The sequence below is a fragment of the Lentinus tigrinus genome (assembly GCF_003813185.1).
Source record: "Lentinus tigrinus ALCF2SS1-7 unplaced genomic scaffold L226scaffold_1, whole genome shotgun sequence".
Lineage (NCBI taxonomy): Eukaryota > Fungi > Basidiomycota > Agaricomycetes > Polyporales > Polyporaceae > Lentinus > Lentinus tigrinus.
Window position 1 is genome coordinate 1,420,934 of NW_027137910.1, and position 26,835 is coordinate 1,447,768.

The following is a 26,835-nucleotide window of genomic DNA, read 5'->3' on the forward strand; positions in this document are numbered from 1 at the left end:
GGAGCATCGATTCTGGGTGCAGTCACAGTGCTGCTGAGCAATCGGAGTGACCTTTGAGCGAAAGAGGAAGCCCATCGCGTCATCGACGTCGCGCGCATCTGACCGGGCGCTCTCCGGGTAAGTGGGCATTCGAACAGCAGTAGAGACGTCGACACGAATCACCGCAAGCTATACTCTACCGAGTGGTTCACCAAGGAAGAACCGACACCCTGTGAGTCATGACGCGTTGCGACGCGCCTACAGTTGTCAACTGACATATATATCCTCAGAATCTTGCAGAAGAAACGATTTGCTACTGCTTCGACATCCTACAACTTTGATTCCAGCAGGGTTTCTCTACATCTCTTCGCACTTACGAACCAAAAAAGATGTCCCTAGTAAGGAGCTTCTGCAAAATCATGGAGCGCATCGCGCCCCTCCGCCTGGCGGAACAATGGGATAATGTCAGCCGTCCTCCTTCCGTCTTTCCGATCCGTAGCGTGATCACTTACTAACCACTCCCATAGGTCGGCCTTATTCTCGGTACGCTGACCAGAGCAATGCTTATATGCACGATCACTTGACCCATTCTGCAGAGGCGCCATACGTACGGCCGCAGGCGAACAAGGTTCTCCTCACGACGGAGTACGCACGTTCCGCGAGTACCGAGTGGCCTAAGTACTGATATCATACTTATCAACCAATCACTTGCGCGTGCAGCTTGACACCTGCGGTCGTGGAGGAAGCCCTGACGTCCCCGACAGTCTTCATCGTCACCTACCACCCGCCCATATTCAAGCCACTCAGCTCTCTCACCCTCTCCGTCCCTCTCCAGGCCTCCCTGCTCCGCTGCGCAGCCGCAGGCATCTCCGTATACACCCCGCACAGCGCCCTAGACTCGGTCACCGACGGTATTAACGACTGGCTATGCACGAAGGTCGCTGGTCCCCTCCGCGAGATCAACTGGACCGCTCGCTTTGTCGGCCAGGAGTTCCCTGACGGCCTAGGTGGCCAGGGTCGTATTGTGACGCTCAAGCAGCCTATCGAGCTTGGCCAACTCGCCACTACGATCCGCACCGAGCTTGAGCTCAAGGAAGGTGAGGCCTTAGAGTATGCACAAGGCGGTGGGATGGCTGATTCAGGCTTCGGAACGCATGCAGTCCATGTCGCATACGCAAAGCCCGAGAAGGAACACACGATGATCAGCACCATTGGGATATGCGCCGGGTCTGGTGGCTCAATGCTCCTCGGTGTAGACGCGGACGTCTACTTCACCGGCGAGATGTCACACCACGAAGTCCTTGCATCCATGCAAAGCGGGCACAATGTCATTCTTTGTACGTGCTTCTATCTCCTCGGAGGACGAACAGGTTCTCATGGCTGCTCCACAGGCGGCCACACAAATACGGAACGGGGATATTTACCCTGGTTGAAGAAGGACATCGAGGAGTTTATTCAGGAGGAGGTCGCCCAGCCAACTGACCCTGCAGAAGCCGAAGTACTCAAGGGTCTCGAGGTCGTCGTCAGCACAAGGGATGAATACCCTCTTGCCATTGTATGATCTCGCGCAGAGCATTCACACCATTGTCGCAAACGGACAGAAGCACCATACGGGTGCGGAGTCAGAGGGAGAAAACGGTCGATATTGTGTAACATAATAGTTACAAACGTCACCGGTCGACTTCGCTATTATACCACATCCGAGCACATCAGTATTCCAGAGCAACCACGAAACAAATAAGAGCACATACCCGAACACCAGATCCTGCAACTTCGCGTGAGCGACGCCTTGTAGAACATACACAATGTTTACGTACCATGGTACCAATGATAGCGACGACGTCCGCAATCATGTGCTATTGGAGAGAAGGAGAAGTCGTCGTGAGCACGCGCCATACACAAGGCATTACGGAACTTTCTCACATCTAGAAACAGAACCAATTGGGATTAGCAACCGCAGCCCACACGCAGGTTGGAGCCAGCACTCACGTCTCATCATGAAGTCGGCGCCGGCGAGATGTGCGAAGCCTGGAGCACGGATCTTGCACCGGTATGGACGGTTGGTGCCGTCGGACACGAGGTACACACCCATCTCCCCCTTAGGTGCCTCGATGGCGGTGTAGGTCTCACCCGGGGGAACCGAGTAGCCTTCGCTGAAGAGCTGCATACGACGTGAGCATGAGGCGCGGTTGAAGAGCGCCGGAGTACAAACCTTGAAGTGGTGGATGAGGGACTCCATGCTCTCCTTCATTGACGCGCGTGGGGGAGGAACGAGCTTGTAGTCATCCACCTTCACGGCACCAGTTGGGATCTTGTTGAGACACTGCAGCAGAACTCTCATCAGAATTCCTCCCTGAGAGACCTCGGTGCATCGATACTCACTTGGCTGATAATGCGGAGGGATTCACGGAACTCCTGGACACGGCACAAGTAGCGGTCGTAGCAGTCACCGTTCTTGCCAACAGGGATATCGAACTCGACCTCATCATACTTGTCGTAGGGTGCCACCTTGCGGATATCCCAAGGAATACCGCTTCCACGGAGCATGACACCACTGAATGAGTAGTCCAGTGCCTCCTTCGCGGTCACGACACCGATGCCAATCGTACGCTCCTTCCAGATACGATTACCGGTTACGACTTCCTCAATCTCGTCTACGCGCGACGAAAATTGCGTGGCCCACTTGAAGATGTCCTCCAACATGCCGTGCGGGAGGTCAAAGGCAACACCACCAGGGCGGACATATGCTGAGTGCATACGTGCACCCGAGACACGCTCATAGAACTCCATGAGCTTCTCGCGTTCCTCGAAACCCCAGAGGAAAGGCGTAAGAGCACCGACATCCATGGCGTGCGTCAGGACGGCCATCAAGTCTGAAATCATGGGAATTTAGGGATGGGTTGCAGCAAGAAAAGGGACACATACGGTTGAGAACACGGGTGATTTCGCCGAACAAAGTACGGATCCACTTTGCACGTTCTGGCACCTCAATGTTGAGGAGTTTCTCGACTGCCAGCGAGTAGCAGAGCTCGTTGGTCACTGATGAATTCGTCAAGATAGAATTCGCGTGTTCGTGCAGCCAATGACGTACTCATCGAGACATAGTCAAGACGGTCAAAGTAGGGGAGCGCTTGAGTGAAAGTCTTGTACTCAATCAATTTCTCCGTTCCTCGGTGAAGCAAGCCAACGTGCTAGAAGGAGGATGAGGGGGACAGGCTACAGAGTCATTGGACAGGAATACTCACAGGGTCCGCACGCAGAACCTCCTCCCCGTTCAGCTCAAGAATCAACCGAAGCACACCGTGAGCAGCAGGGTGCTGGGGACTGCGCGATATTCAACTCTAGGCCCCATGAATGAAACATAAATTCACGAAACTCACCCGAAGTTCACTGCACGGACAAACCCTTGTCAGCACGTCCTCCTATCGCAAGGGCAACTTCCACTCACCCGTGAAGTGACGCATCAGGGCCTCCGGCCTACTTCCAGTCTCAGCCAAGATATCTGTCGCATGCATACCGTGCAGATCCTCCACCGCATGTGTCTCAAACACATTTTTGCCACCCTTGGTCGTGGCACCCGTGGGCTCCGCCTGCGCGACAGCCGAGCGCGATAGGTGTCTACGCGCGACCGAAAGGAGTGAGGAGGAAGAGCTAATGGAAGAAGGGATAGCGGCGAGGCGCGGCGCCCGTCCAAGCTGGCGGCGGAAGAGGGTGGAGGCCATCCTCGTCGCTGTTGAGAGTCAAGTCGTCGTCGTCGTGTTCGACGCTGTCGGTGCTAAACGGACCGTTCTCATTCGATGGCGTCGGAAGCTCCCAAGGAGGCAGTTTGTCCTCACGGCCTCGTGACGGTACGTTCCGAACTACATTGACGCCGGCTGCAGACGCTCCGCTAATGACCACCGCCACAACGGGCTGCTGTGCCTAGGGCAGTCATCCTTACTGCTTACTCCCTGCATGCTGTTGAACAGAGCGCAACCCCTTTGGCTTGTTTGTGTGTCTGCTGTGCTTCTGTCTGGGTTAGGGATAGCTCGCGCAGAGGAGAAACCATGCACAACTCATGCAGACGGTAATTATTACGACTTGAGTAGGCTGAAGTCAAGGTATTCTTCCAGGGCACTATTGCTGTTTCCGACCACACCCAACATCTGACGGCAGCTTGCTAGTAATGACTACGAGTTCAAATCCTACGGCGGGAAGGACTACATCCTCAATGTATGCAGGCCGGTACGACAGGAAGTCTGGGCACCAAAGGTGGACAAACCTGAGGATGTGGCTGGGTTCACGCACCGCAGCCATGGAGACTTCTCCCTAGGGTGAGTGTTCGTACGTTCCACTCGCAGAAATTCATCCTTCTGAAAGCGTGGATAGCGACGTTAACACTACGGTTGTGGTGCATGGTGGCCATCCTCTGATCTACATGACAGACGGCACTCGCTGTCCCAACGCCGGAGACATGACTGCGTCAACGGTCATCCGCTTCGTTTGTGACGCGTCTGCGGGTACCGGTACGCACTCCAGGCTGTTCCAGGGAGTACTGGCTCATTCGTGTGGCAGGCAAACCCCAGCTGATCGCCACTCTTCCCCCCGACGAGGAGCAGGCGTGTTCGTTCTTCGTGGAGTGGCGAAGTGAAGTGCGTGCCGAGGTGTAGAGCACAGAACTGTACCGCTCACTGATGTATCCATCTGTGCAGATTGCGTGTCCCACAGCTGAAGGAAGCCTTTTCGGAACCATCGTTTCCGTCTTGGCTATCATGTGGGTCTATCTCTCAACCATCACTGCATTCGTAGCTCACGAGCGCATCGATAATGCAGAGTCGCAGTGCTGTTTGCACTGTACATCGTCGGCGGTACACTGTACAACCGATACGTGCTGGAACTGCAAGGCATGGACCAGATCCCAAGGTTCTCCTTCTTTTCATTTAGCGACACTGTGGAGTTCGTCCGGGAGTGCATGGAACGTGTTAGGGACAAGTCTTCTGACGCATGGCAGTCGCGGAACTGGGGAACGCAGGACTGGGGCCGCGGTGGGTCGTGGAGCAGCTCAGGCAGGCAGGGGTACAGCGGGCTGCATGCGTCTGCTGAGGAGGCGCAGACTATGCTGAGTGGACCACCGGGGTTCCTCGATGAACAGGACGAGGAGGACGAGGAAGCGCCTGTGCCGCCCGCGCATCCGGAGAACGGGCGGGCGCCGGGGATGGACGCGAATGGAGTTATACGCCTGTAGCGTGCGTCGCAGACTGACGTCGATTGCGCCACTAGTAGCTGGCCGTTTGTTATCGATACGAGACTTGTCGTCTTGGATTTGCCCGCCGTAGTATTGCAGTCAGACGGAATGCAGAAGAAGGCGTGCATGCGAAGTGGCCAGTGCTGGCCCCCAACTGCCGAGTGGGGAGGATGGATCTGGGAAGAGGACAGAGGGAGGGAGCCTCGTTGTGGACGATCGCTTCGCTACCTGGATCGCAATCAGATCTGCAATGACCGCATCGATATTCCGTGCTCGTAGCCGGGGCAGCTGGGTACAGGGTCCCCAGGCTTTTGTGTGGCGACGGCGACGGCGGAGAGACTCGCGAGCTGGCCGCGCGAGACAACAGCGGACAGTGGCATGGCAGCGGACAATAAGAGGGCAGCGTTGGGCAGCGACGACCGTTGTTTAGACACCAAGTTTGGCACTGGCGGGATGATGGGCCGCGACAAAAGACCGGGCGGGCGTCTGCGGGGGCGTGCTCTGTGGGAGGACGCTGCAGGCTCTCTTCGTCCTCCTCTCTGGACGTAATTGAGAGACCGCCACTGGGGTTTGGTTTCTACCTCGTCTTCTCTTGCCATTGTTTTAATTCTTTCGCTCGCCTACATCTCTCTCGCCTCGCCTTTCTTTCTCCAATTCTCCCCTCCCCTCACGCCCTTACACGATTGTCTACGACCGCCACGCTCCGCCATGGATCACCAGCAGCAGCAGCCCCAGCAGATGCACGACGACCAATCTCAAAATTTCGTCGCGTCCCAGTATGCCATGTATCCGCCGCCATCAGAGGACGACACGGGCTACCTCGTGTATTCGCAGATGTCCACTTATCCGGGTGTCGTACAGCAGCACCCCGGCCCTCCTCCTCGTGGGTTCATGCAGTTCGCCTTGCACGCCTTTCTTCATCCGAGATCTGACTTGTCCTTTCCCGTCCTCTCAATTGTCCTTTCACAGGGCAAATGTCCGAGAGCGAAATGCAGCAAGCGATGCAGTATCATCGCCAAATCCATATGATCCCTGGCCAGCACTTTGCCCCTACTGCACCAGGTGTTTACACTGCCTCGCCACCTCATGCTGGAATGCCTGTTTCCGCGTCTCCACCCCCGCAGTCCCCTAATATGTACGACCCTCTCTCTCCCCCCATTTCCGGATCAGACACATCCGGCGACGGCCTGGCGTACCATTCGCGGAACAGTAGCACGACAGGCTCTCCCTCTTCCTCCCGCGCGAACAGCCTCGTACACCGCCATCCCCTTCGCTACAATCCTACACCGTCACCCACCAGCTCTTCAGCGGGACGCCGAAGCCGAGGCCATTCAATATCCGACGACGACATACCTCCTTCCATGGGCGGGGTCAATATGGCAGAGAGTCTTGCGAACACCAGAAAGGAGGCGACGAGAAGGCAGAGGATCGAGGCTGAGCAGCGCCGTCGGGATGAGCTACGGGACGGGTACGCGAGGTTAAAGGATGTTCTTCCCGTCTCCAACCAGAAGAGCAGCAAAGTGTCCTTGCTGGAGCGAGGTACGCCTCCGCCATTCTGTTAGAAGCATCCCTCCTCACACCTGTGCAGCCACAAACCACATCGTCAACTTGGAGAAGACCAATCGCCAATTGCAGGCACGATTAGCGTCCCTGGAAGCCGAAGTCTCCAGGCTTCGCGCTCTGAACGAGAAGATATCGCTGGGGGTCAACAACACGCCTTCGCCGGGTCACGTCAATATGGATAGTCGCCCTTTGTCCCCACCTCCAGAGGGTTCACAGTCTTCGAGTGGCCAACACCAACTCGCGACTGTCGAGCCTATCGCAGAGTCAAGCCCATCTGCTTCAGAGAGTGGTTACTGAACCGCTTGGCGTGTGTCTCTATTTCCTCTTGCTTCATCTCGGACATTGCTCTCTCTCCTCCCCTACTGTCTCACTATCACCGTCCAGCTTCCTATCTTCATTTTAGTCTCCCCTTGGTTTCCCGATGTCCATACTTGCACTTTCTTCTCCCTCGCTCTGCATGCAGGCTTCTGCCGCCTCCAGGAAGAGCGGCACCGGTCACCGAGGGAGGCCTCTTGCGTTGCGGGTTCAGCAACGAAGTTCAGGACAGCGAGGTCGGGCCCGAAGGCGCTGAGGATCGTCTGCAGCGCCTGGTGCGCTCGCCGTGACGTCCTCCCCGCTATTCTACCCCTCAGCCTCGTCTCTCCGCGAGTGCCCTGCTGCTCGATGCTGCAGGCTGGTGCATAGCGAAAATTGCTCGTCTGGGAATTGTCCCGCTGGTCCTACCGATGTTGCCGGTGAGCACGGCTCCCGCTCGTCGTTGATTGGCCCAGACTCGCTCGAGCGTCGCATGCTGTCTCGTGAAAACGCTTCGGAACGCCGTCGGAGGAGGTTGACTCAATGTCGGCGCGGTGGCACATTCCCGCCCCGACGCACCGCCACCTCCCGCCGCCCGCACAAACGCAATCATCCGCACATGGACGTTTTCTCTAGTTTTGTAGAACGAAGAACCGCTACGTTACTTGGCCGCCCCCGCCTATTCCATCCCACCCACTCGCGCACCATCACACCGCCTCCGCGACCCACATTTCCGCCTCAACTCATCATCTTGTACTATATCATATCTCGGGCTCTGGAACGCGGCGGCCAATTATGAAGGATACGACCGGCAACGATGCGACACGAACACGCTTCTTACCTCCATGAGGAGCAGCCCACAGGCCTCGTCGACTGCTATGGCCTCGACCTGGTTCTGGAACCATCTCCATCTCTTGATGCTTCTATGGGAACCGACTTGAACGGCGGGAACGGGGTTGTATGATGCGATGAGGTTGTAGGGAGGCTGCTTGCCCTCTCAACGAGGGCGGGTCGTGTTGGGCCGTCACCGCGTCCATGTCGCGGGGGCGATGTGCGGCCGGTGTGTCGGTCGTCACCGCAATGGAGGAAGTTCTTGAGGTTCCGGACCCGCTGAACGAGAGACGGACAGAGCCAGACGTATGTACCATAGGCGTAGCAATAGTCGACTTGGCCTGGGGATTGCGCGATATCAAGTCTTCTTGTATCCTTCATCCACGCGCACTGCGCGCGGTGTGCCTGCCCCGTTCATGTCCTGGCGTATCAGCCCAAAAGCGACATATGATAGGGCGAGATCGAGAGCGTATCTCGCGATCACCTCGCGCGACGGACAGCGTGAACATGGAACGACCGCACGCGCCATGTCGTCGTGAGTCCACCGTGAGTCGACGAATCGGACTAGATCTCTTGGTACCATCCACACTGACAGGGTTTCGAAAAACATACAATTCGAACGGCTCTACCCCAGGCTGGTGCATGTCCAGTATGAGATTATGCGGGATGTGGCGCAGTACGTCGTACGTCGCCGTTCGGAAGTTGAACTACACCGTGATCGAAGACTAACCACTCTAGGCATATATGCGGCCAGTGGGGTCGTACCTGTGGCTAATACAGCATGCTGCAACACCGCACTCCCCCAATATCGGCTGGCAGTTCGTGATAGCATTGCAATTGTAGCTCCAGCATCCCTGCATGAGTCGAGCCCTCCAAGTCGAGTCAACTCCCCGGCCCAGATTTACATGGCACAAGCCGCTTACGCGAGCTACGTGAATCACCGTTCTCGAATGGGCAGCAGACTGGCTCCTCCGCAGCGAACTCCGATAACACTTGGCACCCGTCACCGCGGACCCGAAGACGGTCTCGTTGTGGCGGACGACCTGCAGAACAAAGTGGACGGATCACGTCACGGCGCACGCAGATGACTGCCTCGAGTCCTTCCTGGTGTGCACCGTTGCTGCTAATGGGTAAAGTAGTGGGTTCTCCCGGGCGCTGCGTGGGATCTGCGGTCATGGCCAGCAGCGGTCGTACGGCACACCTATTCAATTGCTCGCTGGGTGGCGAAAGCTCAGGGTTCACGGTTACGAAACGGCGGATGGAGACGAATTCGTTGTATTGTGGAAAAGGGGTATGGGGTGCATGGCCGACTTTGGTGTCGCGATGGACAGCCATCTGAAGAATAAGCGGACAACAAGGTTCGGCTCAGCTATTATTGTGGTTCTTGCCTTGCTCGTGGATCGGAAATGTCTGGTGATTGTAGTTACGAAGGCTCCGACAATAGAAGCTGGGGCACAAGCAATGCATTGTTAACCTGACATCGGCACAGCTGTATGCAACGAAGCCCATGCCCTTTCCGGGCACGTAACTGGACTGGCCGTATTGGTATCAATCCCGAATGTCGTGGAAAGGGGTGATTATGACTGCCTTGTCACCTGCAATGGACATTGCCTTCGGTCAGTACCCATCGTCACAGCACAGTACAAGCGGTTGTGCCTTACCACCTCACAGTACAAGACAGTTGTACCCTTGCCACCTGCGTAACAACTTTGTGCCATAACACGACCATGGAATATGGATGGCTGGTCGGTGTGATTCAGGCACTGTGTCGCACAATGGCGCTATGATCTGCAGCTATGCAGGGCACGTCGGCCCCAATATTCCGGTTCTCGCAGGGAAGAGAACCTCTGTGGACGCATTTGGAGATCTAAACCTTCCCGCTGGAGATAAGTCCATGCGTACGGAGGGAGTACAAGGCCCGAGAAAAGAAGACATCCTACGCTGGAGTCGGTGGGAATGCACCACCGCACACAGTCTAGGCGAGCGGCTGCGCCTGATAGGGAGCTCTGCTGGAGCCTGGCGGTCAACGGGTGGTCAAAACACGTACTCGCCCAAGCTCTGTGCGAACCCGAGAAAGCTAGACTCGGAAGAGAATCAATCCCCGGACCACACGGCCGACGAACTCACCCTTGATCTTGCGATGCGATGCGCCGTACGCTGACGTCTCATGCGTCGGGAACGTCCTCAACGACCCTGCAGCCTCGTGCTAGGCCCGCAAAGATACACTCGGTAATGACTCGCACCGGACACGTCAGCGGCTAGAGCAGTTCATCTATGGCCCCCGCCCAACATGAGGTTGCTGATACACGCGGACACTGGAAGGCAGGCCTACCCCGGTTTGGCAAGTCGAGCGTCGGGATGCGGAGTCTATCTGTCTCACGTCTGCCTGGACTACCGGACCTCCGCTTGCGCTGAATCAAGCTGAGCTTGCTTGACTTGCTTCGAAGTGTGACAGCGGCACGAGAGCGGAGACAGGTAGGAAGAACGTCCGGGAAGAGTGGAAATGCCGCTGCGTCCGAGGCGGTATTCCCGGCAACAACCTCTACGGATGGACGCGGGCAAGGGAAGCGCATCCATCCGCAGAGCCAGTGTTCGATCGCGCATCCTCCCGCATCGCATCGACCGCCGAGACTGCGAGTCCGACCTGCCGCCCCGGGGAATGTGCGTCCGATTGTCCGGTAGAGCCTCGCAAGAAGACACGCAACCGCGCGTCCGCCAGCCTCATGTCATAGGCTCGGCGATCAAACGTCGGCCGTGCCTTCGCGGAACCTTCGATGTCAGGTCTGAGCGCCGTGTCGTTCTCCCGTTAGAGTAGACGATATAACTTTGAAGTTCATAAGAGTGGCGTCTTATGGCAGTACAAGCCTATCAAGGTCCAGGTTAGCTGGGATTATAACGGTCAATGAGAACTCTGCGGTACCACACTCATCCGTCGGAATGATCGTCCTCCGACGCAGTTGAATTGTTGCCGCCGTGGTCGTCGGTACAGAACGGGTCCGAACCAGCGCCATGAAGTCCGGACTGGGCCCAGTCCTAGGAGCACGGTGGATTCGGCGCCAGTGAGGGGTAACAAGTGAACGTTGGGAGAGGAGTGAGGAAATCGATGAGCTGGATATGTCTTCGCACGTGCCATCCACAGCAGATTCACGGTGGCATTTGTTTGTGACCGATCCGATGGGAACGTCCGATAGAAGATGAAGGGAGACAGAACAGCAGAAGAGAAGCCACGGGGGAAGGAGAAGAGGGGTCGACAGAACTTGAATCCAGTGTCGAAGGGAGCAACAGCACATATAAAGATAGCGATCCGCGTCGTGCCCCCAAGTCGCGCGGGAGCACATTCATTGATTTGGGCCTGGATATTCGCGTACACGAAGGACGATCCCGACCGCAATCTGCGTTGGAGCAGGCAGAAGTACCTCGATCTCCTGGCCCGACCAGAAGTGCAGCTCCGGTCCGTGGGGTGGTCGGCAGAAAGTTCCACCAGAGGGTTAATTCCGGAGATTAAAGAGGCGTGTGCCGTCGAAGAGTCACCAGATTCGAGGCCATAAGTGCGTCAATCTGATCCTCTTCATGACGCGTCGAGTAGTGGCAACCTGCATGTGAGCGGTGCAGCGACAGACAGTTCATAGCCAAAATGCGAGGGAATATTGGCCCATGACTTGGCCTCATGTCAGTATAGACATGTTCCGTCGAGTCCTGGATAGACATGTGTTAGACCATGTGTGGCCAAGCAGGGGTTGAGAACTCAGAAGCCTGACCACGGAAATTTCCTACGTGCGGATGTCTGCGAGAGCGCAGGCGACGTTCAGCTGATCTTCGGCCAGCCTCATGAGCAGCTAGTTTTCTATGCTTGTTGCAAGGTCTGGGAGCGGTTACTCGTTCGTTCCGGCTTGCGCTGTCAGGACCGGTGAGAAATGTGAAGAAGCTCAAGCGCAGCACCGAGTTCAGGGCCGAGGACTCGATCATTATAAAGCCCGAGAATTTGATGTGTAGACAAGCGATCTGTGAGAGAGGAAAGAGAACGCTGTCACAGACAAACCACGGTGAGGTTCAAAGTCAAGGGAGAGTTGCCTGCCAGCTGCTGCATTCGGCGGCATTGGCCCCTGGGGCGTCACGCGTGATGCCCCACAGTCTGGGTTTGGAAATTTACTGTATATGGACTTAACCCTGTGACGTCAGTAATGTCACGCGTCACATGCGGGGGGTGAGAGTCGAAGAACGTGCCTCCCCGTTCCTCGTCCCACCCAGCGACGACCACGTCCGCCCATCGTTCCTTGCCGCCACTGTGGCCTCTAGTCACTCTCCTTGAAGACCCCAAACTCGCGAAACCCCTCAAAGCAACCGTATTAAGCCTATAACTTATCTCGGCGCTCAGGATTTCGCCATCTTCAAGCACCAGTAACGACTAATTCCCGAAGCCACCTTCTGGTTTATCCAGCAAACGATCATTAACGATGTGGTTCGTGAACTGCGGCAGTATGGTGGATATCTGTTGGAGATGGAGCTGACGGGATCGCCTGGTGCGCTGTGAATTACAGGTGTGACAACTGCCTTCTCTTGCTCCCTCTGGTGCGTATCTCCAATCAGACGTGCTGACGCGGTGGAACTAATGGCTCGTCATGAAGAGGGGTGGTGCTATCGCATGGGGCGTTGTCATGTTTGTGAGTTTGAATCCTACTCTGCCCCGAGGTCCACTGAGTGCCATCCTTCGCGTAGCTCTACAGCCTCGCAGGGGGTATCTTCCTGCTGAACTGGGGTCAATACCTGTTCTTCGTATTCCCTGAATGGTATGCAAATTCTTGTTGGCCATGAGGTTGAGCTCCTCCATATTCACCGCGCGTTTTCCCAGGCAAATCTACGGAGGTATTGGGATCGGCGTAGCGGTCTCGGCAGCCCTTTCCATCCTCGCACTCTCGAACGTAAGTCGCGCGTACATGTACCCCTTCTTTTACTCGGTTTCTAGTGTTCCTCCGTGGGACCGTATCTTGTGCGTAGCAGGGACATATGCTGATACCTTCGCTCGATATTCAACAGCGGTCGTACATTTGGACACGCGTCTGTAAATTCTTGTGGCCATTCATCATCGTCATTTGCGCAGTACGAGCCATTATCATGATCGTCGAACTCCAACGAGGGTAAGTCCACTCTAGTCCACCCCAGACCCTATTTGCTCCCCGTTCTTTGTTCCACCCGACGCCATACCTTCACTTTAATATGGAAATGTTATCCAAATTTCTCGCTTCTCGGATCTTCTCCATCATGGAGCTTGGCACCATGTTTAACCTATCCATCAGTCGCTTGGCTCTGTCTCGTATCGTGCATATTCATTTCCTTTCTTCGCGTACCACGCGTCTGTGGTCGGAGCCAGGTTTAGCCCTATTTTGCGTAAGGCTCCGACTAGATGCATTGTCTCCTCGATCGCTCTGGACTCATTTCCGACGTACCTTATTCCTATTGAAACGACGGCTGACTCGCTTTACAGGAAGGACAAGATCCAGTGGGAGTGCGACAACGGTGGACAACTGTGGACCGCCTCTGCTGAAGCGGGCTATGAGACGAGCGCATCTTTCCCGAGCGGGTTTTGTGCATCGGGGTTCTCGAGCCTCAATGCGGCATTTATCGTCGGTCTTCTCGTGGACCTCGTCTTCCAGGTGCGTGTTCGGTCACGCGTATATTATTCAGCCGCTCGGGCTTACGGTAGAATGACTTGGACGGTCGTGTGATACAGCTGTACATGTTCTTCATGGTGTGGCGCTTCCAGAAGAGGCTCGAGCACTACTCGGGCATGAAGGGGCCGTTCTATGGCGGTGAGTATTCACGTTGCGCACGCAGTCGACCATGTGTACGTGTTTGCCTCGGTGGTCCTGGATGAGTTTCATCCTTGCCTCGAGGTTGCGCCGTGCATGGCCGATTAGCGAGCGCGTCTGGTCCTTCCAGCTGGTGCATCAGGTGCTAAGCGGAAACTTTGTTTCTGTGCAGGGTACTACAATGCGTAAGCGATGCCTGACCGATGAGCAGCGCTCGGACGCTGTATCGGCTACCCTCGGTCCATTCAGTTCGTTGTTTTCCTGGGTCTCCTGGACAGTTCTTTCCGTGCTACCTCCCGTACGATCCGCTAATGCTCCCCCTGCTCCCACTTGGCCGCTGTTCCCGTGCTTCATGACATTGCTGCTGCTGCTGCTTATCCTGCTCGTTTGCACAGTTGCTTCTGCTTCCTCTTCCTCCGCGTCCCATTATCTCGCGTATCCGGCTCCGTTTCTGTTGTTGTCTCATTATCTCGCGTCACGACCTCTCACGATTTACGACTCACGACCCCGGGTTTGCTACGTACTTACGTATCAACCTGCTTACGACCTGACTTATTCCTATACCGTTTGATGATCACACATTGGAATCTAACTGAACTTGTGCAATGGTTGTTCCGAGCGTACACGGTACTGTGGGCGTACGTATGGCTCGGGCGCTAACAGCTGGCGCGGACCGGTGTTAGGTCGAAGGGCCCTGGATCATGTTCTGACGCAGAGCATTCGATGTGTGAAAGATGTACAGTGGAATGCGCAGCGAGCGCCGTAGGGACGCTGAGGAATACAAGAACAAGCGGAAGGGCGCGCGGCTGGCAAGGTTTGGACTCGCGTAAGCCCGCAGAATGTGAGAAGACGAGCTACGGAATACGTCAAGTGACGCGGATTTAGGGAAGAGATGTGCAGCTGGAAGAGTCACCGGCGGGAGATGGTCCGTGCCGGTGTGAGCATTTTGCAGCGAAGAGCCCGGGGATGGGCGTTGGAAAGAGTGGCAAGAAGGAAGACATCGCGCCCGCCCTGCCGGGCGAATCGCAGAGGCGAGACGGGACACGGAAGGTCGCGGAGGAGGTCGGATATCGGAGTACGGATGCGCAGTCAGTACCAAGAGCCGTTAGGCTGTCTGAAGAGCTAGCGGGCGGAGGAGCTAAGTGCACAGCGTCGAGGTAGACGAGAGTAAGCGGGCACGGGCTCGGGGGCGTCGATTGTCGAGCGACGAGCGGGGACCGGAGAGGAGGGCGAGAGAAGAAGGGAAGAGAATGCATATGGAACGGCGCAGCGATCGGGGAAAGGAAAGGACGGAGAGAAGATGGCCTGATCGGAGAGGATGCGGGTGTGACGGGGCGGGGAGCTGGGACGGAGGCTGGAGGAGGGTGGGCAGAGCCGGACGGGGTCGCTTGGGAGAGACTGGGAGGGCGGACGGAAGGGCGTGGCCTTTTTTGGAGCGGGAGAGGGCAAATGAAAACAACGTTGGACGCGCTGGGTTTGGAACGGGCACGAGGCAGCCGGGAAAGGGGCTGGAGGACGAGAGGACTGGGATGGGAGAGACGGGGCGAAAGGGCAGGGGAGATGCCCGAGATGGGTCGCGTTGGGAAGCGTCCCCAGGCGTCCGTTCGGATGGCCGGGAGGTCTGATGCGGGTGATAAGGTCATGGAGAAGTTTAATGGAGGCGTTGGATATGCGACGCGGAGGGCTGGAGTGCCCTTCTCGCTGGATGGGGCCCGGCGAGCGAAAACGAGGAGGGCAGCTGAGCGAGCGAGGGCTGGGGGCAAGCTGGGCCATGTCCCCGCAGACGCTGCTGTGACCTGCGCTGCCCATGTCCGAGCGTCGCGTGCACAGGCGCCCACCCTCTCCCCCCGCCGCGGATGTAATTCGTTAGAGTTTCTGTCACACTCCGGCGCCTCCGGCCACGAGGTGATCCCTCCCTCCAGTTGGGCTCGAAGCCTTCCGGGAACGCTCTCCTCCCGCCTACGCCTATAAGACGTCCCCTCCCCCTTCCCTCTCCCCATCCCCTCCGCCACTGTCCTCCGCCTTCCCTGCCGGGTCCTTTTCTTTCCCTTCCCTCCCCGCGTCTCCGTGTCGTCCTCAGCGTGCGTTCTTCTCTCCCTTGTTCCCGTCCTCATTGTCTCGAGCTCACAACAGCCTCAACAGTCCTCCCCTCCGCCTCCGTCTTAAAGCCCCCCCATCCTCTCTGACGATCGGTCCGCACTTGTGATACTTTCTGCTGCACATCTTTATTCTGCTCTGCTCTCGTCTCTCTCGCCCACCACAATGGAGACTGCCCACATGGAGAACGTCCACGACCTCACGAAGCCCACCGACTTTATGGACACCTCGGCGTACTACAACGATGCCCTCTCGGGCCTCGACTACCTCCAGTACCCGCCCCATTCCCCCTTTGGCGGTGTCCCAATGGGTTGTGAGTATCCCGATCTGTCCGTCTTTCCCAGGCGCGTCATTGATTTAACTCTTCCTCACACAGTGCCTCCCACGTCGTCTCCTCGCAGCTTCAACTCGCTCAACCTCTCCGGTGGCCTCAACGAGTACACCTACACGTCGCCCAGCGGCAACTACAGCACTGGCTCCCCCGCTCGTCCCTTCACGCCCACGGGCATCTACCCCGGCGCTCTCTCTAACCTGAGCGCAGGCGACCTGTCTTCCGACAGTGTCGGCTCGAGCCGTAGCCGCCGCGGCAGTGGTTCCCACTCCCCAGGCCCTGCAGTCCCCCCTGGTTCGCTTGCGGCCATTCCCCGGTCGCACCGCTTTAACCCCCTCGGTGCCGCTGCTATCACCCGCGCTTCTGCGCGTCAGCAGCAGCAGAAGAAGCGTTCCAAGGGCTCTGACGAGTTCGCCAGCGACGACGACGACGACTTCAACCCGGTCCCCTCCACTGGCGGCAGCAACGACATGCGCCGCGAGGAGATCCGCCGCCAGCGCATTGAGTCTGAGCAGCGGAGACGGGATGAGCTCCGTGACGGCTACCGCCGTCTCAAGGACGCTCTCCCGGTTTCGAACCAGAAGTCGAGCAAGGTTTCTTTGCTGGACCGGGGTATGTACGATTCTTGATCTTACGCGATGGGTGCTGATTGTGCTCCACCTTGGCAGCTACGACGCACATTCGTTACCTTGAGATGACCCAACAGCAGCTGCAGACCAGGCTCCAACAGGCTGAGGCCGAGACCGCCCACCTCCGTCACGTTAACGAGGCCCTTATGCTTGGCACCGCTGAGCAGCGCCATGCCGCCGCCGCCTCTGCCGTTGCCGCCGCCCAGGCGCAACAGCAGCAGGTTGCTGTCGCGGCCGCGAACGTCTCTTCGATGCCCAAGTTCTAAATGGCCCCGCGATCTCCGCCTCAAAAGCTCGTCGTGCGCGTCCGGACGCGCCGAGCACCGCCTGCACGCACTGTATTATGTATCACGACTGTATCAAGACCTACAAGACGGATTCCCTGCCTGGACGCAGAGGACGCTCATCACGATCATGGACACTATCACGCATATTCACCTTTACCCATTTTTATTCACTTCATTACCCGGCATTCATATTTTCCGTACTTTGCTCTCCCCTCGCATCACAACCCCCCACACCCCATCCTCCGCTCCGCTCTTCTCCCCCCTCCGCGGCGACTCCACTTTCCCGGGCATAGCGACGTCTCCACCGAGCTCCCCGAAACGTCTCGCTGCTGCGCTGCGCGGCCACGTCGTCGTCATCTCGACGATGTGCGCCGGAGAACAGTAGATGAGCACACCCTCGAACATGGCGCCTACGGAGCGGCTTGTAGCCGGAGGTGTAGGACACGACATGACACAAGACCGCAGGTGTGGCTTGAGACGTCGACGTCCAGAGAGACGTCGTTCGCTTCGCCCCCTGCGCGCGCTTTCTTGTTTCTTCGCACCCACACGGTATTGTCGTTTGTCCTCCCTTCCCGCTCGCCTTCCCAGTCACGCCTGGCGCACGCTGCGGCTGACGGTGACGACCACTTAGTTGTGGTTACGTGCCTCGCTGCAGCATACGTGCGCGCCGATACATTGGCATCTTGGACGTTCGTCTCCCTCTCGACGTCTCCTCCGCTTGGCTCGGCCCCAGCTCATCCACCTCGCTCGCCCCCGGTTTTGCCCCATTATGCCCTCCCAATTACGCTATGGTGCACCTCTTGGCGCCTGATCACCGTCATCAGGACGCGCCTTGCGTTCTCTTCCCCGTCTCCCCATTCATCCTACTCCCTGGCTTCCGACAGCCCACGAGCTCCGGTTCAAGTTCGTGGAGCATGCGCGCCAGCGACGTAGCGCAGCTGCAACAGCAATCGCGCTCGCGCACGGCGCGCTTTGCCAGGGCTGGAAGACATGGCAAGGCGTGGGCTTTTCGATATCGACCACTCATCCTTACCGGACCTCCCCCCGTTCATCGATTGATCGACACTCTTCGGCATCTACGTGTGGCCTCTGCCTGCCCCCGCTAACTACTCCTCCTACCCCGAACGCTCCGTCCTGTCCTCCCCCGTTGTCTGATGTGCGTGCTAGTTCATGCCTGCTGGACTTTGGTGTGGTTGGATTGCGATGTACGAGCGAACGCGTGTGTGGAGTTGCAGCGGCGAGTGGTGGTGCAGTGCGGTGAAGGGCAGCGTGCGCCTGCTTGCGGGTGCGCGCGGCTTGTCGCGCGGAAGTGTTGTAGTGTGTCCGTTCTCGGTACAGGTCGCTCAATGGTCTGGATGTGCGTCGTACGTCATATGTCCCCCCGCCTATGCCCAGGATATGTCACCCCCCGCTCGCCTGCCGCGCTCGCAGAGGTACAGCTCGCGCTTGCGCTTGCTGTGTCCCTTCCCTCCCAGTGCGCCGCGTTGCGTCTGTCGACGCCGCCGCCGCTACCCGTGGCCTCTGCACGCATCCGCTGCTATCACGTTGCTCACGCTTGCGCTTCGCTGCTCTCTAGTTAGTCGCTGCATTGCTGTGCGTGTCGGCTGTAGCCTTCTCGCTCTCCTGTCCCCGCTCTGCACGTAGTAGTTAGTAGTCGACGCATATCACGCTATTCACGTATATTCACGACTGGAGTGTTTGGTGCGCGTGGTGTGAACATCAAGCTGATTGCGAGAGGATGTTTGCTCGCTTCAGACTTCTCTTGAGGTAAGTCCGACTGATTCGGAGGTCGTATGATCCGAAATGGCAATATAGACGCTGGGGTCGCGCCGTTCGGCGGCCCACAGCGCAAGGGATCGATGACACCATAGCGAGCGGAGTTCTCAGAGACGCCAGCAAGCGGGGTTGGAACATTTACCAAGGCTGAGTTGGGGCAGAGTCGATGGTATCCTAAACCGACTGTGTGCACATTTGTTGTGAGGGGCCCAGCGGTATACCAGCGGTATGAGAACAGCAATATCGTTGAGAATGATGAAAGGACGTTGGATGAGTGCTTTGACTAGCACGGTAGTATCTGTGCAAGCATAGACATGGGGTGGGAATTCGAAGATGGGGGTCCATTGACTCTTAAACGGGCCCGGAGTGACGTACGTTGGTGTACGCGATAAGTACAGGCAGCGCGCGTCGTAGGACCATCTCTCGCTCTTGCTCTGTTCCACCATGTCTGACGCAAACGCTCTCCGCAAACAACTCAAGATCAAGGCTGGATCGGCGAAACGGTGCGGACCCTTGGAAGCAGGCGCTGTGCTTAACTGAAGGCTTGCGCGCAGCCTGTTCAAGGAGCACAAGCTCTACCAGAAGGAGGAAGAAGAATTGAAGCTCAAGCTCGATAAGTACATCGAGAACAACGCCGAGGACTGGGACATCAAGAACACGGTGAGTGCTCTCAGAGGAGGGGGGAAAGCGGTATGTTGATGCGCAGTAGCGGCGGATGCTCGAGGAATCCGGGAAGATGATCGCCGACTCCGCGGATCGACTGGGTAACGTTATGCAGGACCTGCGCGAACTCCTTGTATGTCCTCTCCCCTACCTCCGCTGAGGGCCGCGGTCTCATTCGATGCGCGAACGCAGGTTTCAGCTGAGCGCAATCCGGAGCTGTCACAAGACGAGGAGGTGCTTAAGGCGCAAGAAACCCTAGAGGAAGTCAGCATCTGACCTCGAGGCGGAAGGCGACACTTGCCGGGGGTAATGAGAAAGAGGAGTCGGAGATAAAAGACACTGTACCTGTACGCCAATGCGAGTTCCATGCATACGTGAACGATTCAAAACCCGCAGTCTCGGATGTCAAGACTCCATCGCTTCTCCGTGTTCCTCCCCTCGCGCCTCCTTAATCCGAATCAATGCGTCCAGTATACCCTTCCACGCATCCTTCTCCACTCGGTCCTCCTGCAGCCCTCGAGTCCCGCGCGCGACTCCGTCCGCGTCCGCGGAGGGCAGCCCGACGCCTAGCGAAGGGGGAATGAAACCATGGGGCGGGGCGTTGATTGCGGACGGTGCGATGCGAGACTGCCTGATGTGCGCAAGAGAAGACCGCATGGCAATGTGGATGCCCTACAGCGAGCGGTGGGTACATATCACGCGGGTAGGGGGAGGGAAGAAAACGCACGTCTAATCGCTCAAAGTACTCATTCGCCACGTCGACGAACTTCTCCGACCTCTCCGCGCCCTTCGGCAGTTCCTCGTCCTCTGGGCCGTCTGTCTGTGGCAGGGACAGCAGTGCCATGGACGATGCTGCCAAGGAGAGCAGCCGAGTGATGTCCTTGAACGTGTGCGCGTGAGCAGCTCCCAGAGTCTCTCGGTAGACAGTACAGACACACCTTCTCAACTTCTCCCAACGCGTAGATCTGCCTTGCTGTCCGACTGGAAAGCCATATGGGGTCGATGTCCTCGGGCGGTCCTTGGTCCATGGGCGGGTTGGAATTGGTGGCTTCATTGGTCGCCATTTTGAGTTGATAGCGGTTCAAGACGTATCACACAAAGAGCAAGACAAGATTATAAACTTGTGCCGTGATTGTCGCAGAGCAATGCGAAGTGCGAAGGTGGAGGACAGTGGAGGACTGGTTCGTAATGGTCAAGCGCGCTCAGTGGCGGGTACGGCCCCTCCGGACCGCCAGTGTTTCCTCGTAACTTACAAAAGTTCTAGCGTTACATACCATTCCAAAGACGCCACATATTTCCTCAGTTTATGAACTTACACAAACATGTCTCCCGAGTACACTGACTCAGTTATCATCAAGTTTGTAGTCACGCCTCCCTGCAATTACCGTTTTTGAGTGTTCAGGTGTTCGTGCACTCCTAGAAACTTATATGCACAGAGTTTCATCGTACAAGGTTGATTCATAATAATCCATATCATACAGAGGACACAATTCACCCCTTCAGCATTACCAGTGATACACCTGACTCGGATGGGCGCCGTGGCCCGTCAGCGCCGACTGCTCATGCCACCCTGGTGCCCGCGTTCTGCTCGAGCATCGCCTGAGCGGCAACACAGAATGTGCTGTCCTCCGAAACTATAAAACCTGGAGCACAGCGGTGCACGACGCACGACCCCGCCGTGCAGGACACGTCCGTCACCCCAGGGATCGCGGTGCAATCCACGCCGTGCGGAGAGAATGCGTCGAGCGGGAAAGCACATCCGCCACCTGTTCCTTGCTCCATCAGCATCATTCACAACCTCGATGACAGGCGCGAAGGGGCCTACAGCTCTCTAGATCGGTTGCGGTATTGATGCACTCCCAAGCGTCCCGCGAGACGCTCGAGTGTCCAAAGATGCCACAAGCCGTAAGACCTTCGCCGCAGAGCGCACGCTTGCGGAGAGTGTCCCGACGGAAGGGCTTTCCACTCGGGCATGCCTTGAATTTGCCGCACACGCCATTGCAGACCTTGTTAGGGGCCTTGCAGACACAGTCGACCGGCTTCTTGTCCGGGGAAGGTGTGAACCCGTTCTTGCACTTGAAACCGCAGGGGGCACCGCTCGCGCAGAGGGGGTCGGCGTTGTCGGGATAGACGCACTTCTGGTGGTCCTTCGACGCGTTGAGCTGTCATGTTCTCAGACGTCAGCCAAACGACGATGCGCCCAGAGGACGGGCCGTGTACTTACCATGTCGGTCAATGCGTTCTTAACGGTTGCCTCCCCAGCGAATGCGACCGCCTGAAGAATCGTCAGCGAGGGAGTAATGTGCACTGCCAAGGGAGATGAGTACCGTTATGATCTGTGGGTCGGTCTTGAGTAGGGTAGCGATTTGGGACTGGCAGATACACTTGTCTGTTGCCATCGACGTGAGCTTGGGCGAACACAGCATGTCAACGTGCGCAACTTACCGATACGGCCGAAGGAAGTCTTGATCCCAAATAGCCCAGGGACAACCAAGGTATCGTCCACATCGCCGCAGACATCCGTCGTAGAGCGGGTGGTCAGCCCGGTCGCTGCACGAGCAGCAACGGATGCTATACCACAGGTGAGGAGAGCAGCAGCGCGGACGTTGAAAAGCATCCCGGTACAGCCCACTAAGCAGGGGTGTGAGGCCCAGCACAGTACACAGGTGAGGTTTTATGGACTCATGTCAGGCACCGGGAGCGACTGTCCACACCCCACCGGGTAGTGAGCCTACGATCAAGTCGCTCCTTGTGCGCACTTCCATGACAGGCCAGCAGGTCGTGCGGACCACATAGTAAGGCACGTCGCTGCCGAACATCAAGGCCTATGAATGGTGGACATCAGCTTCGGAGTCCATCGATGAAAGACTGGGCGTAGTCGGCACGTCCAGAGCTGGCAGCAGAGGGGAAACCAGCGCCGAGAGAGCGCTGTAGAAGGTTGGTTGGGTTTGAGTGGACGTACCATCCGGACAAGCAAGGAGGGTGAGCCCAGACGTGCGGACGACATGCGTCGTCTAAGGGAAATGGGGGCTGAGAAATAGGTCTAGGCGATCGGCGTTTCGTTCCCTCTGTCTTGGAGGGAGTCACCGATGCACTTAATGCGTAGATAGAGACAACTCATGACCAACATTTTCTCCCAGATGGCAGCATGCCAGGAACAGGAATGGGGACAAGACTTACACGAATATGATCGGCACCATATCTTGTACTGCAGTACCTAGTCCCTAACGGAGAAGCTATCGCAAGAGAGTCGAACTGGGTGAACGTGAGTCAGTGCAGCGGAGGCCAGAATCAGATCAAGGCAACCGACCACTCAGATATCACCGCTCAAAGCACGGATTGTGATCGTCGTTTGTCGGTAGTATTTGTAAAGACACGCAGTCGGTTCCGGGATGAGCGGTCGGAGTTAGGTGCATGGTGAATAAGGACAAGCATGATCACTGGCGAGGAAGATTGTTGTATTTGGATTCGGGGCAATTGCAAGTACTGTTCATCCTAGTAGGTACACGAGGTACACAATTTGTATGGATCTAAGTGTACAAGGATCAGTCCTTCATCTGAAAATTCTCTCTTCCTGTTGCGTTCCCGTTCAGTAGTCCTCCTCACGATGGTGGTGGTGGTGGTGACCGTGACGCTCTTCCCCACCAAGGGAGAGACCCTCGACACCATACGTCTCCCCACCGTCTCCCCCATATCGGCGAGACTCCTCCTGACGACTGTGCCCTCCTTCATCACCATAACCTCCTTCACCGCCTCTGCGGCCGTCGCCGTATCCTCCTCCGCCATAGCCTCCTTCCTCGCGGCGGCCTCCATATCCACCTTCCTCGCCGCGACCGCCATAACCTCCGCCCTGAGAGTCACCGCCACTACGGCCGTAAGAAGGAGTATACCCTTCTCCGTAGCCCTCAGAACGACCGTATTCGGACCGTTCCTCGCGACGGCGATTGTCACCACCATCGAAGCCTTCGTCGCGACGAGGAGCCTCGAACTCGTTACCGCCGTATCCGCCTCGGCCTCCGCCATACTCTTCACGACGCTCCCGTTCATAGCCTCCCTCTGCATGGTGACGGCGAGGACGCTCCTCTTCTCCGTATGATGGGCGGGAACTGTACGATTCTTCCTCACGGCGACCACTGCCGTAAGACTGCTCCTCACGACGGCCGTATGAAGGCTCCTCACGACTGTACCCAGATTCGCGGCTATATGACGGCTCCTCCTGGCGGCGACTCTCATAGCCAGAGCTCTCGTAATCTTGACGATGCTCGCGCCGAGGCTCCTCGGACTGTCCGTATTCGTCCCGGCGTGATCCACCGTACTCTCCTGCGTGACATAGCATCGCTCAGATCTATGATCGTCCATTATCCTGTGAAGTACTTACCGCCATAGGAAGGCTCTGAGGAGCCGTAGTTGGTCTGACCAGAGTCGCCTCCGTACCTCTGTGGCTGCGACGAGGTGTATCCGCCAGAGGAACCATAGCCCTGCGACTGCGACGAACCATAGTTGGCCCTTCCGGAGCCATATTGTCCACCTCCAGAGCTTTGGACGTGACCGCCATACACCTGGTCTGAGCTGGCCAAATCGTCGTCCGAGCCTTGACGCTTGTTCTTGCCTGCCCTTACGCTCTCCTGAGAAGCGAAGTCAGCTCCAAGGCAAGTCTTCCGCCGATACAGCGGTTCTGCACCTTCGTGAGAGCCGCCATGGTCTCATCCGCGTTCTCGAGGCTAGTAACCCAATTCTGCAAGGCCTGGAACATCTCCTCTTGGATGCGGGAGCGCCCAGTCGCATACCACGGGTGGTGAAAGGCCTCCAAAATCTGTAGATTTTCGAGTCAGTTTCTATCTGTTACACGCTGGGGAATTTTGATACTCACCTCGTCGATGACTCTATCGGGATCGCTGTTGTCGGACCAAGCCTGTATATTTACAGTTAGACGTTTGGTTGAGGAAACTGCATCTTGGGAACGGACCTGAACCAGGAGCTTGACCGAGTACTGAACCACGACCAAGGCGATCTTACCAGCTGGCTCGTTCAAGATGAGCGCGAAGTGGTCCTGCATACAACAGTCAGCTGCATTGCGGGCAGCCATTTCAATCACGACAAACCTTGGACAGAAGGCTGTGTGAAGGATCCGAGGCGTTCGAATCGTCAAAGACCTGAACGTGCGGATTAGTGTCGAAGATGCAGCGCATTTGTGGATTGCACGCACTTCGTACTGATCCTCGGTATCGATGACGGCCTTGCTACCCTCAGTAAGGACCTCGGTCACTTGCTTAAGGATAGGCTGGATAAGGAGTGAGTACGTGATCAATGTTGCAGTTCCGTTCGAAAACCTACCGTGACGTAGGGTGCAAGAACAGTGTAGACGACTATCATGAGGGTCTTGTAAGCGAGGACATCAGCCGAGACGTTAAGATGCACGTACAGGCATTGAGTGCGTTCGTCAGGTTCTCAATGAGGTCGGAAAGTCCAGGAATCATCTCAATCTTCTTGATGATGTCACGGTATATATCGTCGCGCCACTTCAGGAGCTGCCAGAGCTGCTCTCGAACCTCCGGAGGAGCGACGTTGTCAGGATCGAAGTTGTATGCCTTAGCTTTGGCCTGCATGTCGTCGGCCTGACCCATCTTGTCATCATCTCCGCCACCAATTGGCAACTTGCTGATTATATCCCGCAGGTTTCCGATAGTATCGTTGCCTTGAGAGGCCTAAGACGCGATGAGTTAAAAGGACAGAAGGACAATATCATGTTGCCTACCTCATCCATCTTCTTGGACAAATCGACAACACTGGCCTGGCTCAGATGACTACAGAAATCGTGAACAATTGCCTCCCACATCGAAGCTTTCTGGCACCTACTCTGTAGCCTCACCCATGAGGGAATGCAAGAAGTCTGCCACGCATATATCAGCGACTGCCACATAAATCAACAGTGTAGAGTCATAACCAACCTGCGCTGCCGAATGTACCAGTAACAAGGGGGTGCGTACGACCATTCGGCGTCTCAATGAGCACTGCGAAAAGGAAGTATTCAGGAACTTGCATAGATCCACGCTCTGGCAATACTCACCGTTGTCTCCAACATGGCAGAAGACGTCGTTATGCCCCAACTTGCGAAGGCCAAGCTCGCACCAGTTGCTATGCGCAAGAAGGTCCTCCAGGGTATGGAGACCAGTGCCCATGAGACGGTAGGCCTCCCAAAGGTCAGCTCCTTCGCGCCCTCCGGCACGGCGACCGTGCTCAATGCAGGCACGGAAAACCCGGCGAATGAGAGCCGTCGATGTATCCCATCCCCTGTTCTCGGATGCCATGTAGTTCTGCGAGAAGGGATGAGCATGACAGCTTAATGTCAATAGCCTCATACATACTTTCATACCGGTCCTCTCGTCGACTTCGAGCTCTTCAGGATTCACTGGAGGACGAAGCTTGGGGTGAAATTGGCGAGCATCGCCCTCCTTCTCCGCGTACCCTCTGCGAACGCGAAACGTCAGAATGCAGATTGTGACACACAGAATATTAGAATCGTACTTCGGGTTGTCGATGTGCTCCACAGGAAGGTAGACACCGAGACGATCCGGAGTAACTTCGAACTCCTCCGTAGCGAAACCGAAGGTCTGATTGCAACACAAGGTGAGAGTGGTTCAATTGAGCTTTGTTTGAGGTACGCACCAAGAAGCCCAGGACGGAGACAATTAGAACTAGGGTATCAGCAGAGAGCTTGCTCAAGCCCGCAATATCCATAGCCTGTTGAAGCCTTTAAGCATATGTCCTACCCAAGCGCCTTCCAAGACAAACCTGAGAGTAGTCCCGCAACCAATTGCCCTGACAGGTGTCCATGATAAATAACACACGCAACGATACATGATTGAACGAAACTTACGAAGTAGACCCTCTTCACATCCTCCTTTGTGAATGTAGCCCCTCCGCCACCACTCGCAGCTGCGCTCAGGACCGACTGCGCTAGTCCGAGAAGACCTCCACCACCACCTGCATGCCCCACAGACTTCGCGAGCTCCGATAGGATGTTCTCGATATCACCATGCCGGAATGCCTTGCCTAGTCGGTAGTTAGTGGAAATCCCAATTATAGCTGGACGATCAGGGGATCTCAGGCTTAGCAGCGCTCACCGTTGAGGTACGCGAAATCAGGGATGTCACCCGCTCCGAACGCGTACGTCTCCGAGGGGAGGAGAACAAGGAGAACAGTGAGGACGAGAAGGGTTGTAGTAAATGAGTTCATCGATGTGGTCGTAGAGAGAGAGATGCGAGCGACCCCGCGCGCGATATCGTAGTACTTATGGTGGCGTTGGTTGCAACGCCAAGACCAAGTCGCGTCTCGATCTTGATTCGATACGATA

At 56.7% G+C, this 26,835-nt stretch overlaps 13 protein-coding genes across 13 annotated transcripts; 7 read left to right on the top strand and 6 right to left on the bottom strand.

Annotated features, from left to right (window-relative positions):
• Nucleotides 1-130: 130 nt before the first annotated feature.
• On the top strand, nucleotides 131-1,737 carry L226DRAFT_528297 (NGG1p interacting factor 3). Its single transcript, XM_067679319.1, has 7 exons — nucleotides 131-211; nucleotides 270-443; nucleotides 507-522; nucleotides 576-624; nucleotides 700-1,076; nucleotides 1,140-1,316; nucleotides 1,371-1,737. Exons 2-7 carry the CDS (start codon nucleotides 399-401, stop codon nucleotides 1,538-1,540), a joined length of 834 nt encoding a protein of 277 aa, XP_067542666.1. The 5' UTR covers nucleotides 131-211; nucleotides 270-398; the 3' UTR covers nucleotides 1,541-1,737.
• On the bottom strand, nucleotides 1,588-3,755 carry L226DRAFT_528298 (NADH-ubiquinone oxidoreductase). Its single transcript, XM_067679320.1, has 12 exons — nucleotides 3,428-3,755; nucleotides 3,360-3,369; nucleotides 3,225-3,303; nucleotides 3,071-3,170; nucleotides 2,905-3,018; nucleotides 2,362-2,852; nucleotides 2,192-2,302; nucleotides 1,969-2,140; nucleotides 1,926-1,927; nucleotides 1,797-1,835; nucleotides 1,731-1,744; nucleotides 1,588-1,665 (listed from the first exon to the last, which is right to left on the bottom strand). The coding sequence occupies exons 1-12, from the start codon at nucleotides 3,699-3,701 to the stop codon at nucleotides 1,650-1,652; spliced, it is 1,422 nt and encodes a 473-aa protein (XP_067542667.1). The 5' UTR covers nucleotides 3,702-3,755; the 3' UTR covers nucleotides 1,588-1,649.
• A 117-nt stretch (nucleotides 3,756-3,872) lies between these two features.
• On the top strand, nucleotides 3,873-5,334 carry L226DRAFT_607287 (mannose 6-phosphate receptor domain-containing protein). Its single transcript, XM_067685780.1, has 6 exons — nucleotides 3,873-4,073; nucleotides 4,134-4,292; nucleotides 4,348-4,484; nucleotides 4,534-4,610; nucleotides 4,671-4,732; nucleotides 4,792-5,334. The coding sequence occupies exons 1-6, from the start codon at nucleotides 3,934-3,936 to the stop codon at nucleotides 5,201-5,203; spliced, it is 987 nt and encodes a 328-aa protein (XP_067542668.1). The 5' UTR covers nucleotides 3,873-3,933; the 3' UTR covers nucleotides 5,204-5,334.
• Nucleotides 5,335-5,911: 577 nt separating this feature from the next.
• Nucleotides 5,912-7,063, top strand: L226DRAFT_564717 (uncharacterized protein; the record flags this gene model as incomplete). The annotated part of the gene is made up of 3 exons (XM_067683680.1): nucleotides 5,912-6,086; nucleotides 6,173-6,742; nucleotides 6,792-7,063. 3 exons carry the CDS (start codon nucleotides 5,912-5,914, stop codon nucleotides 7,061-7,063), a joined length of 1,017 nt encoding a protein of 338 aa, XP_067542669.1.
• Nucleotides 7,064-10,602: 3,539 nt separating this feature from the next.
• L226DRAFT_16154 (uncharacterized protein) lies at nucleotides 10,603-11,523 on the bottom strand. The gene has a single exon (XM_067672541.1). The coding sequence runs from the start codon at nucleotides 11,227-11,229 to the stop codon at nucleotides 10,741-10,743; it is 489 nt and encodes a 162-aa protein (XP_067542670.1). The 5' UTR covers nucleotides 11,230-11,523; the 3' UTR covers nucleotides 10,603-10,740.
• A 747-nt stretch (nucleotides 11,524-12,270) lies between these two features.
• L226DRAFT_16190 (uncharacterized protein) lies at nucleotides 12,271-14,137 on the top strand. The gene is made up of 9 exons (XM_067672547.1): nucleotides 12,271-12,350; nucleotides 12,430-12,460; nucleotides 12,517-12,552; nucleotides 12,608-12,678; nucleotides 12,741-12,810; nucleotides 12,926-13,026; nucleotides 13,374-13,542; nucleotides 13,620-13,698; nucleotides 13,871-14,137. The coding sequence occupies exons 1-9, from the start codon at nucleotides 12,346-12,348 to the stop codon at nucleotides 13,885-13,887; spliced, it is 579 nt and encodes a 192-aa protein (XP_067542671.1). The 5' UTR covers nucleotides 12,271-12,345; the 3' UTR covers nucleotides 13,888-14,137.
• A 281-nt stretch (nucleotides 14,138-14,418) lies between these two features.
• On the bottom strand, nucleotides 14,419-16,156 carry L226DRAFT_16272 (uncharacterized protein). Its single transcript, XM_067672559.1, has one exon. It carries the CDS (start codon nucleotides 15,810-15,812, stop codon nucleotides 14,580-14,582), a length of 1,233 nt encoding a protein of 410 aa, XP_067542672.1. The 5' UTR covers nucleotides 15,813-16,156; the 3' UTR covers nucleotides 14,419-14,579.
• L226DRAFT_564719 (uncharacterized protein) lies at nucleotides 15,961-17,021 on the top strand (the record flags this gene model as incomplete). Its single annotated transcript, XM_067683681.1, has 3 exons — nucleotides 15,961-16,108; nucleotides 16,172-16,738; nucleotides 16,795-17,021. The coding sequence occupies 3 exons, from the start codon at nucleotides 15,961-15,963 to the stop codon at nucleotides 17,019-17,021; spliced, it is 942 nt and encodes a 313-aa protein (XP_067542673.1).
• Nucleotides 16,568-18,094, top strand: L226DRAFT_16275 (uncharacterized protein). The gene is made up of 2 exons (XM_067672560.1): nucleotides 16,568-16,738; nucleotides 16,795-18,094. The coding sequence occupies exon 2, from the start codon at nucleotides 17,022-17,024 to the stop codon at nucleotides 17,973-17,975; it is 954 nt and encodes a 317-aa protein (XP_067542674.1). The 5' UTR covers nucleotides 16,568-16,738; nucleotides 16,795-17,021; the 3' UTR covers nucleotides 17,976-18,094.
• Nucleotides 18,095-19,238: 1,144 nt separating this feature from the next.
• L226DRAFT_528304 (tubulin binding cofactor A) lies at nucleotides 19,239-19,967 on the top strand. Its single transcript, XM_067679321.1, has 4 exons — nucleotides 19,239-19,321; nucleotides 19,373-19,478; nucleotides 19,528-19,614; nucleotides 19,674-19,967. Exons 1-4 carry the CDS (start codon nucleotides 19,263-19,265, stop codon nucleotides 19,755-19,757), a joined length of 336 nt encoding a protein of 111 aa, XP_067542675.1. The 5' UTR covers nucleotides 19,239-19,262; the 3' UTR covers nucleotides 19,758-19,967.
• On the bottom strand, nucleotides 19,887-20,545 carry L226DRAFT_564721 (uncharacterized protein; the record flags this gene model as incomplete). The annotated part of the gene is made up of 3 exons (XM_067683682.1): nucleotides 19,887-20,153; nucleotides 20,209-20,361; nucleotides 20,420-20,545. The coding sequence occupies 3 exons, from the start codon at nucleotides 20,543-20,545 to the stop codon at nucleotides 19,887-19,889; spliced, it is 546 nt and encodes a 181-aa protein (XP_067542676.1).
• Nucleotides 20,546-21,041: 496 nt separating this feature from the next.
• On the bottom strand, nucleotides 21,042-22,098 carry L226DRAFT_564722 (uncharacterized protein; the record flags this gene model as incomplete). The annotated part of the gene is made up of 5 exons (XM_067683683.1): nucleotides 21,042-21,247; nucleotides 21,307-21,643; nucleotides 21,706-21,756; nucleotides 21,809-21,870; nucleotides 21,927-22,098. The coding sequence occupies 5 exons, from the start codon at nucleotides 22,096-22,098 to the stop codon at nucleotides 21,042-21,044; spliced, it is 828 nt and encodes a 275-aa protein (XP_067542677.1).
• A 1,767-nt stretch (nucleotides 22,099-23,865) lies between these two features.
• On the bottom strand, nucleotides 23,866-26,790 carry L226DRAFT_16381 (heterokaryon incompatibility Het-C). The gene is made up of 16 exons (XM_067672571.1): nucleotides 26,606-26,790; nucleotides 26,359-26,534; nucleotides 26,274-26,300; nucleotides 26,148-26,222; nucleotides 26,007-26,092; nucleotides 25,847-25,949; nucleotides 25,549-25,795; nucleotides 25,430-25,492; nucleotides 25,338-25,371; nucleotides 25,237-25,285; nucleotides 24,904-25,186; nucleotides 24,816-24,847; nucleotides 24,688-24,762; nucleotides 24,584-24,634; nucleotides 24,352-24,531; nucleotides 23,866-24,294 (listed from the first exon to the last, which is right to left on the bottom strand). The coding sequence occupies exons 1-16, from the start codon at nucleotides 26,715-26,717 to the stop codon at nucleotides 24,097-24,099; spliced, it is 1,791 nt and encodes a 596-aa protein (XP_067542678.1). The 5' UTR covers nucleotides 26,718-26,790; the 3' UTR covers nucleotides 23,866-24,096.
• Between the last annotated feature and the right edge of the window lie 45 nt (nucleotides 26,791-26,835).

What these genes read in the sequence shown, in the direction of transcription:
- L226DRAFT_528297 (XM_067679319.1), top strand. Translation starts at nt 399, where the DNA reads ATGGAGCGCATCGCGCCCCTCCGCCTGGCGGAACAATGGGATAAT. An exon ending in AAGGTTCTCCTCACGACGGA is followed by an intron (nt 625 to 699) that starts GTACGCACGTTC and finishes TTGCGCGTGCAG; the next exon opens with CTTGACACCTGCGGTCGTGG. An exon ending in CGGGCACAATGTCATTCTTT is followed by an intron (nt 1,317 to 1,370) that starts GTACGTGCTTCT and finishes GCTGCTCCACAG; the next exon opens with GCGGCCACACAAATACGGAA.
- L226DRAFT_528298 (XM_067679320.1), bottom strand. Translation starts at nt 3,701, where the DNA reads ATGGCCTCCACCCTCTTCCGCCGCCAGCTTGGACGGGCGCCGCGCCTC. An exon ending in TCTTGACTATGTCTCGATGA is followed by an intron (nt 3,019 to 3,070) that starts GTACGTCATTGG and finishes CGAATTCATCAG; the next exon opens with TGACCAACGAGCTCTGCTAC. An exon ending in CCCTCCGCATTATCAGCCAA is followed by an intron (nt 2,303 to 2,361) that starts GTGAGTATCGAT and finishes GTTCTGCTGCAG; the next exon opens with TGTCTCAACAAGATCCCAAC.
- L226DRAFT_607287 (XM_067685780.1), top strand. Translation starts at nt 3,934, where the DNA reads ATGCTGTTGAACAGAGCGCAACCCCTTTGGCTTGTTTGTGTGTCTGCT. An exon ending in CATGGAGACTTCTCCCTAGG is followed by an intron (nt 4,293 to 4,347) that starts GTGAGTGTTCGT and finishes AAGCGTGGATAG; the next exon opens with CGACGTTAACACTACGGTTG. An exon ending in GTTTCCGTCTTGGCTATCAT is followed by an intron (nt 4,733 to 4,791) that starts GTGGGTCTATCT and finishes TCGATAATGCAG; the next exon opens with AGTCGCAGTGCTGTTTGCAC.
- L226DRAFT_16154 (XM_067672541.1), bottom strand. Translation starts at nt 11,229, where the DNA reads ATGTGCTCCCGCGCGACTTGGGGGCACGACGCGGATCGCTATCTTTAT.
- L226DRAFT_16190 (XM_067672547.1), top strand. An exon ending in TTCTTCGTATTCCCTGAATG is followed by an intron (nt 12,679 to 12,740) that starts GTATGCAAATTC and finishes GCGTTTTCCCAG; the next exon opens with GCAAATCTACGGAGGTATTG. An exon ending in TCGTGGACCTCGTCTTCCAG is followed by an intron (nt 13,543 to 13,619) that starts GTGCGTGTTCGG and finishes CGTGTGATACAG; the next exon opens with CTGTACATGTTCTTCATGGT.
- L226DRAFT_16272 (XM_067672559.1), bottom strand. Translation starts at nt 15,812, where the DNA reads ATGAGGACGGGAACAAGGGAGAGAAGAACGCACGCTGAGGACGACACG.
- L226DRAFT_16275 (XM_067672560.1), top strand. Translation starts at nt 17,022, where the DNA reads ATGGCCCCGCGATCTCCGCCTCAAAAGCTCGTCGTGCGCGTCCGGACG.
- L226DRAFT_528304 (XM_067679321.1), top strand. Translation starts at nt 19,263, where the DNA reads ATGTCTGACGCAAACGCTCTCCGCAAACAACTCAAGATCAAGGCTGGA. An exon ending in AAGGCTGGATCGGCGAAACG is followed by an intron (nt 19,322 to 19,372) that starts GTGCGGACCCTT and finishes GCTTGCGCGCAG; the next exon opens with CCTGTTCAAGGAGCACAAGC. An exon ending in ACTGGGACATCAAGAACACG is followed by an intron (nt 19,479 to 19,527) that starts GTGAGTGCTCTC and finishes GATGCGCAGTAG; the next exon opens with CGGCGGATGCTCGAGGAATC.
- L226DRAFT_16381 (XM_067672571.1), bottom strand. Translation starts at nt 26,717, where the DNA reads ATGAACTCATTTACTACAACCCTTCTCGTCCTCACTGTTCTCCTTGTT. An exon ending in GGTTGCGGGACTACTCTCAG is followed by an intron (nt 26,223 to 26,273) that starts GTTTGTCTTGGA and finishes AGGCTTCAACAG; the next exon opens with GCTATGGATATTGCGGGCTT. An exon ending in CACACAGCCTTCTGTCCAAG is followed by an intron (nt 24,532 to 24,583) that starts GTTTGTCGTGAT and finishes TGTTGTATGCAG; the next exon opens with GACCACTTCGCGCTCATCTT.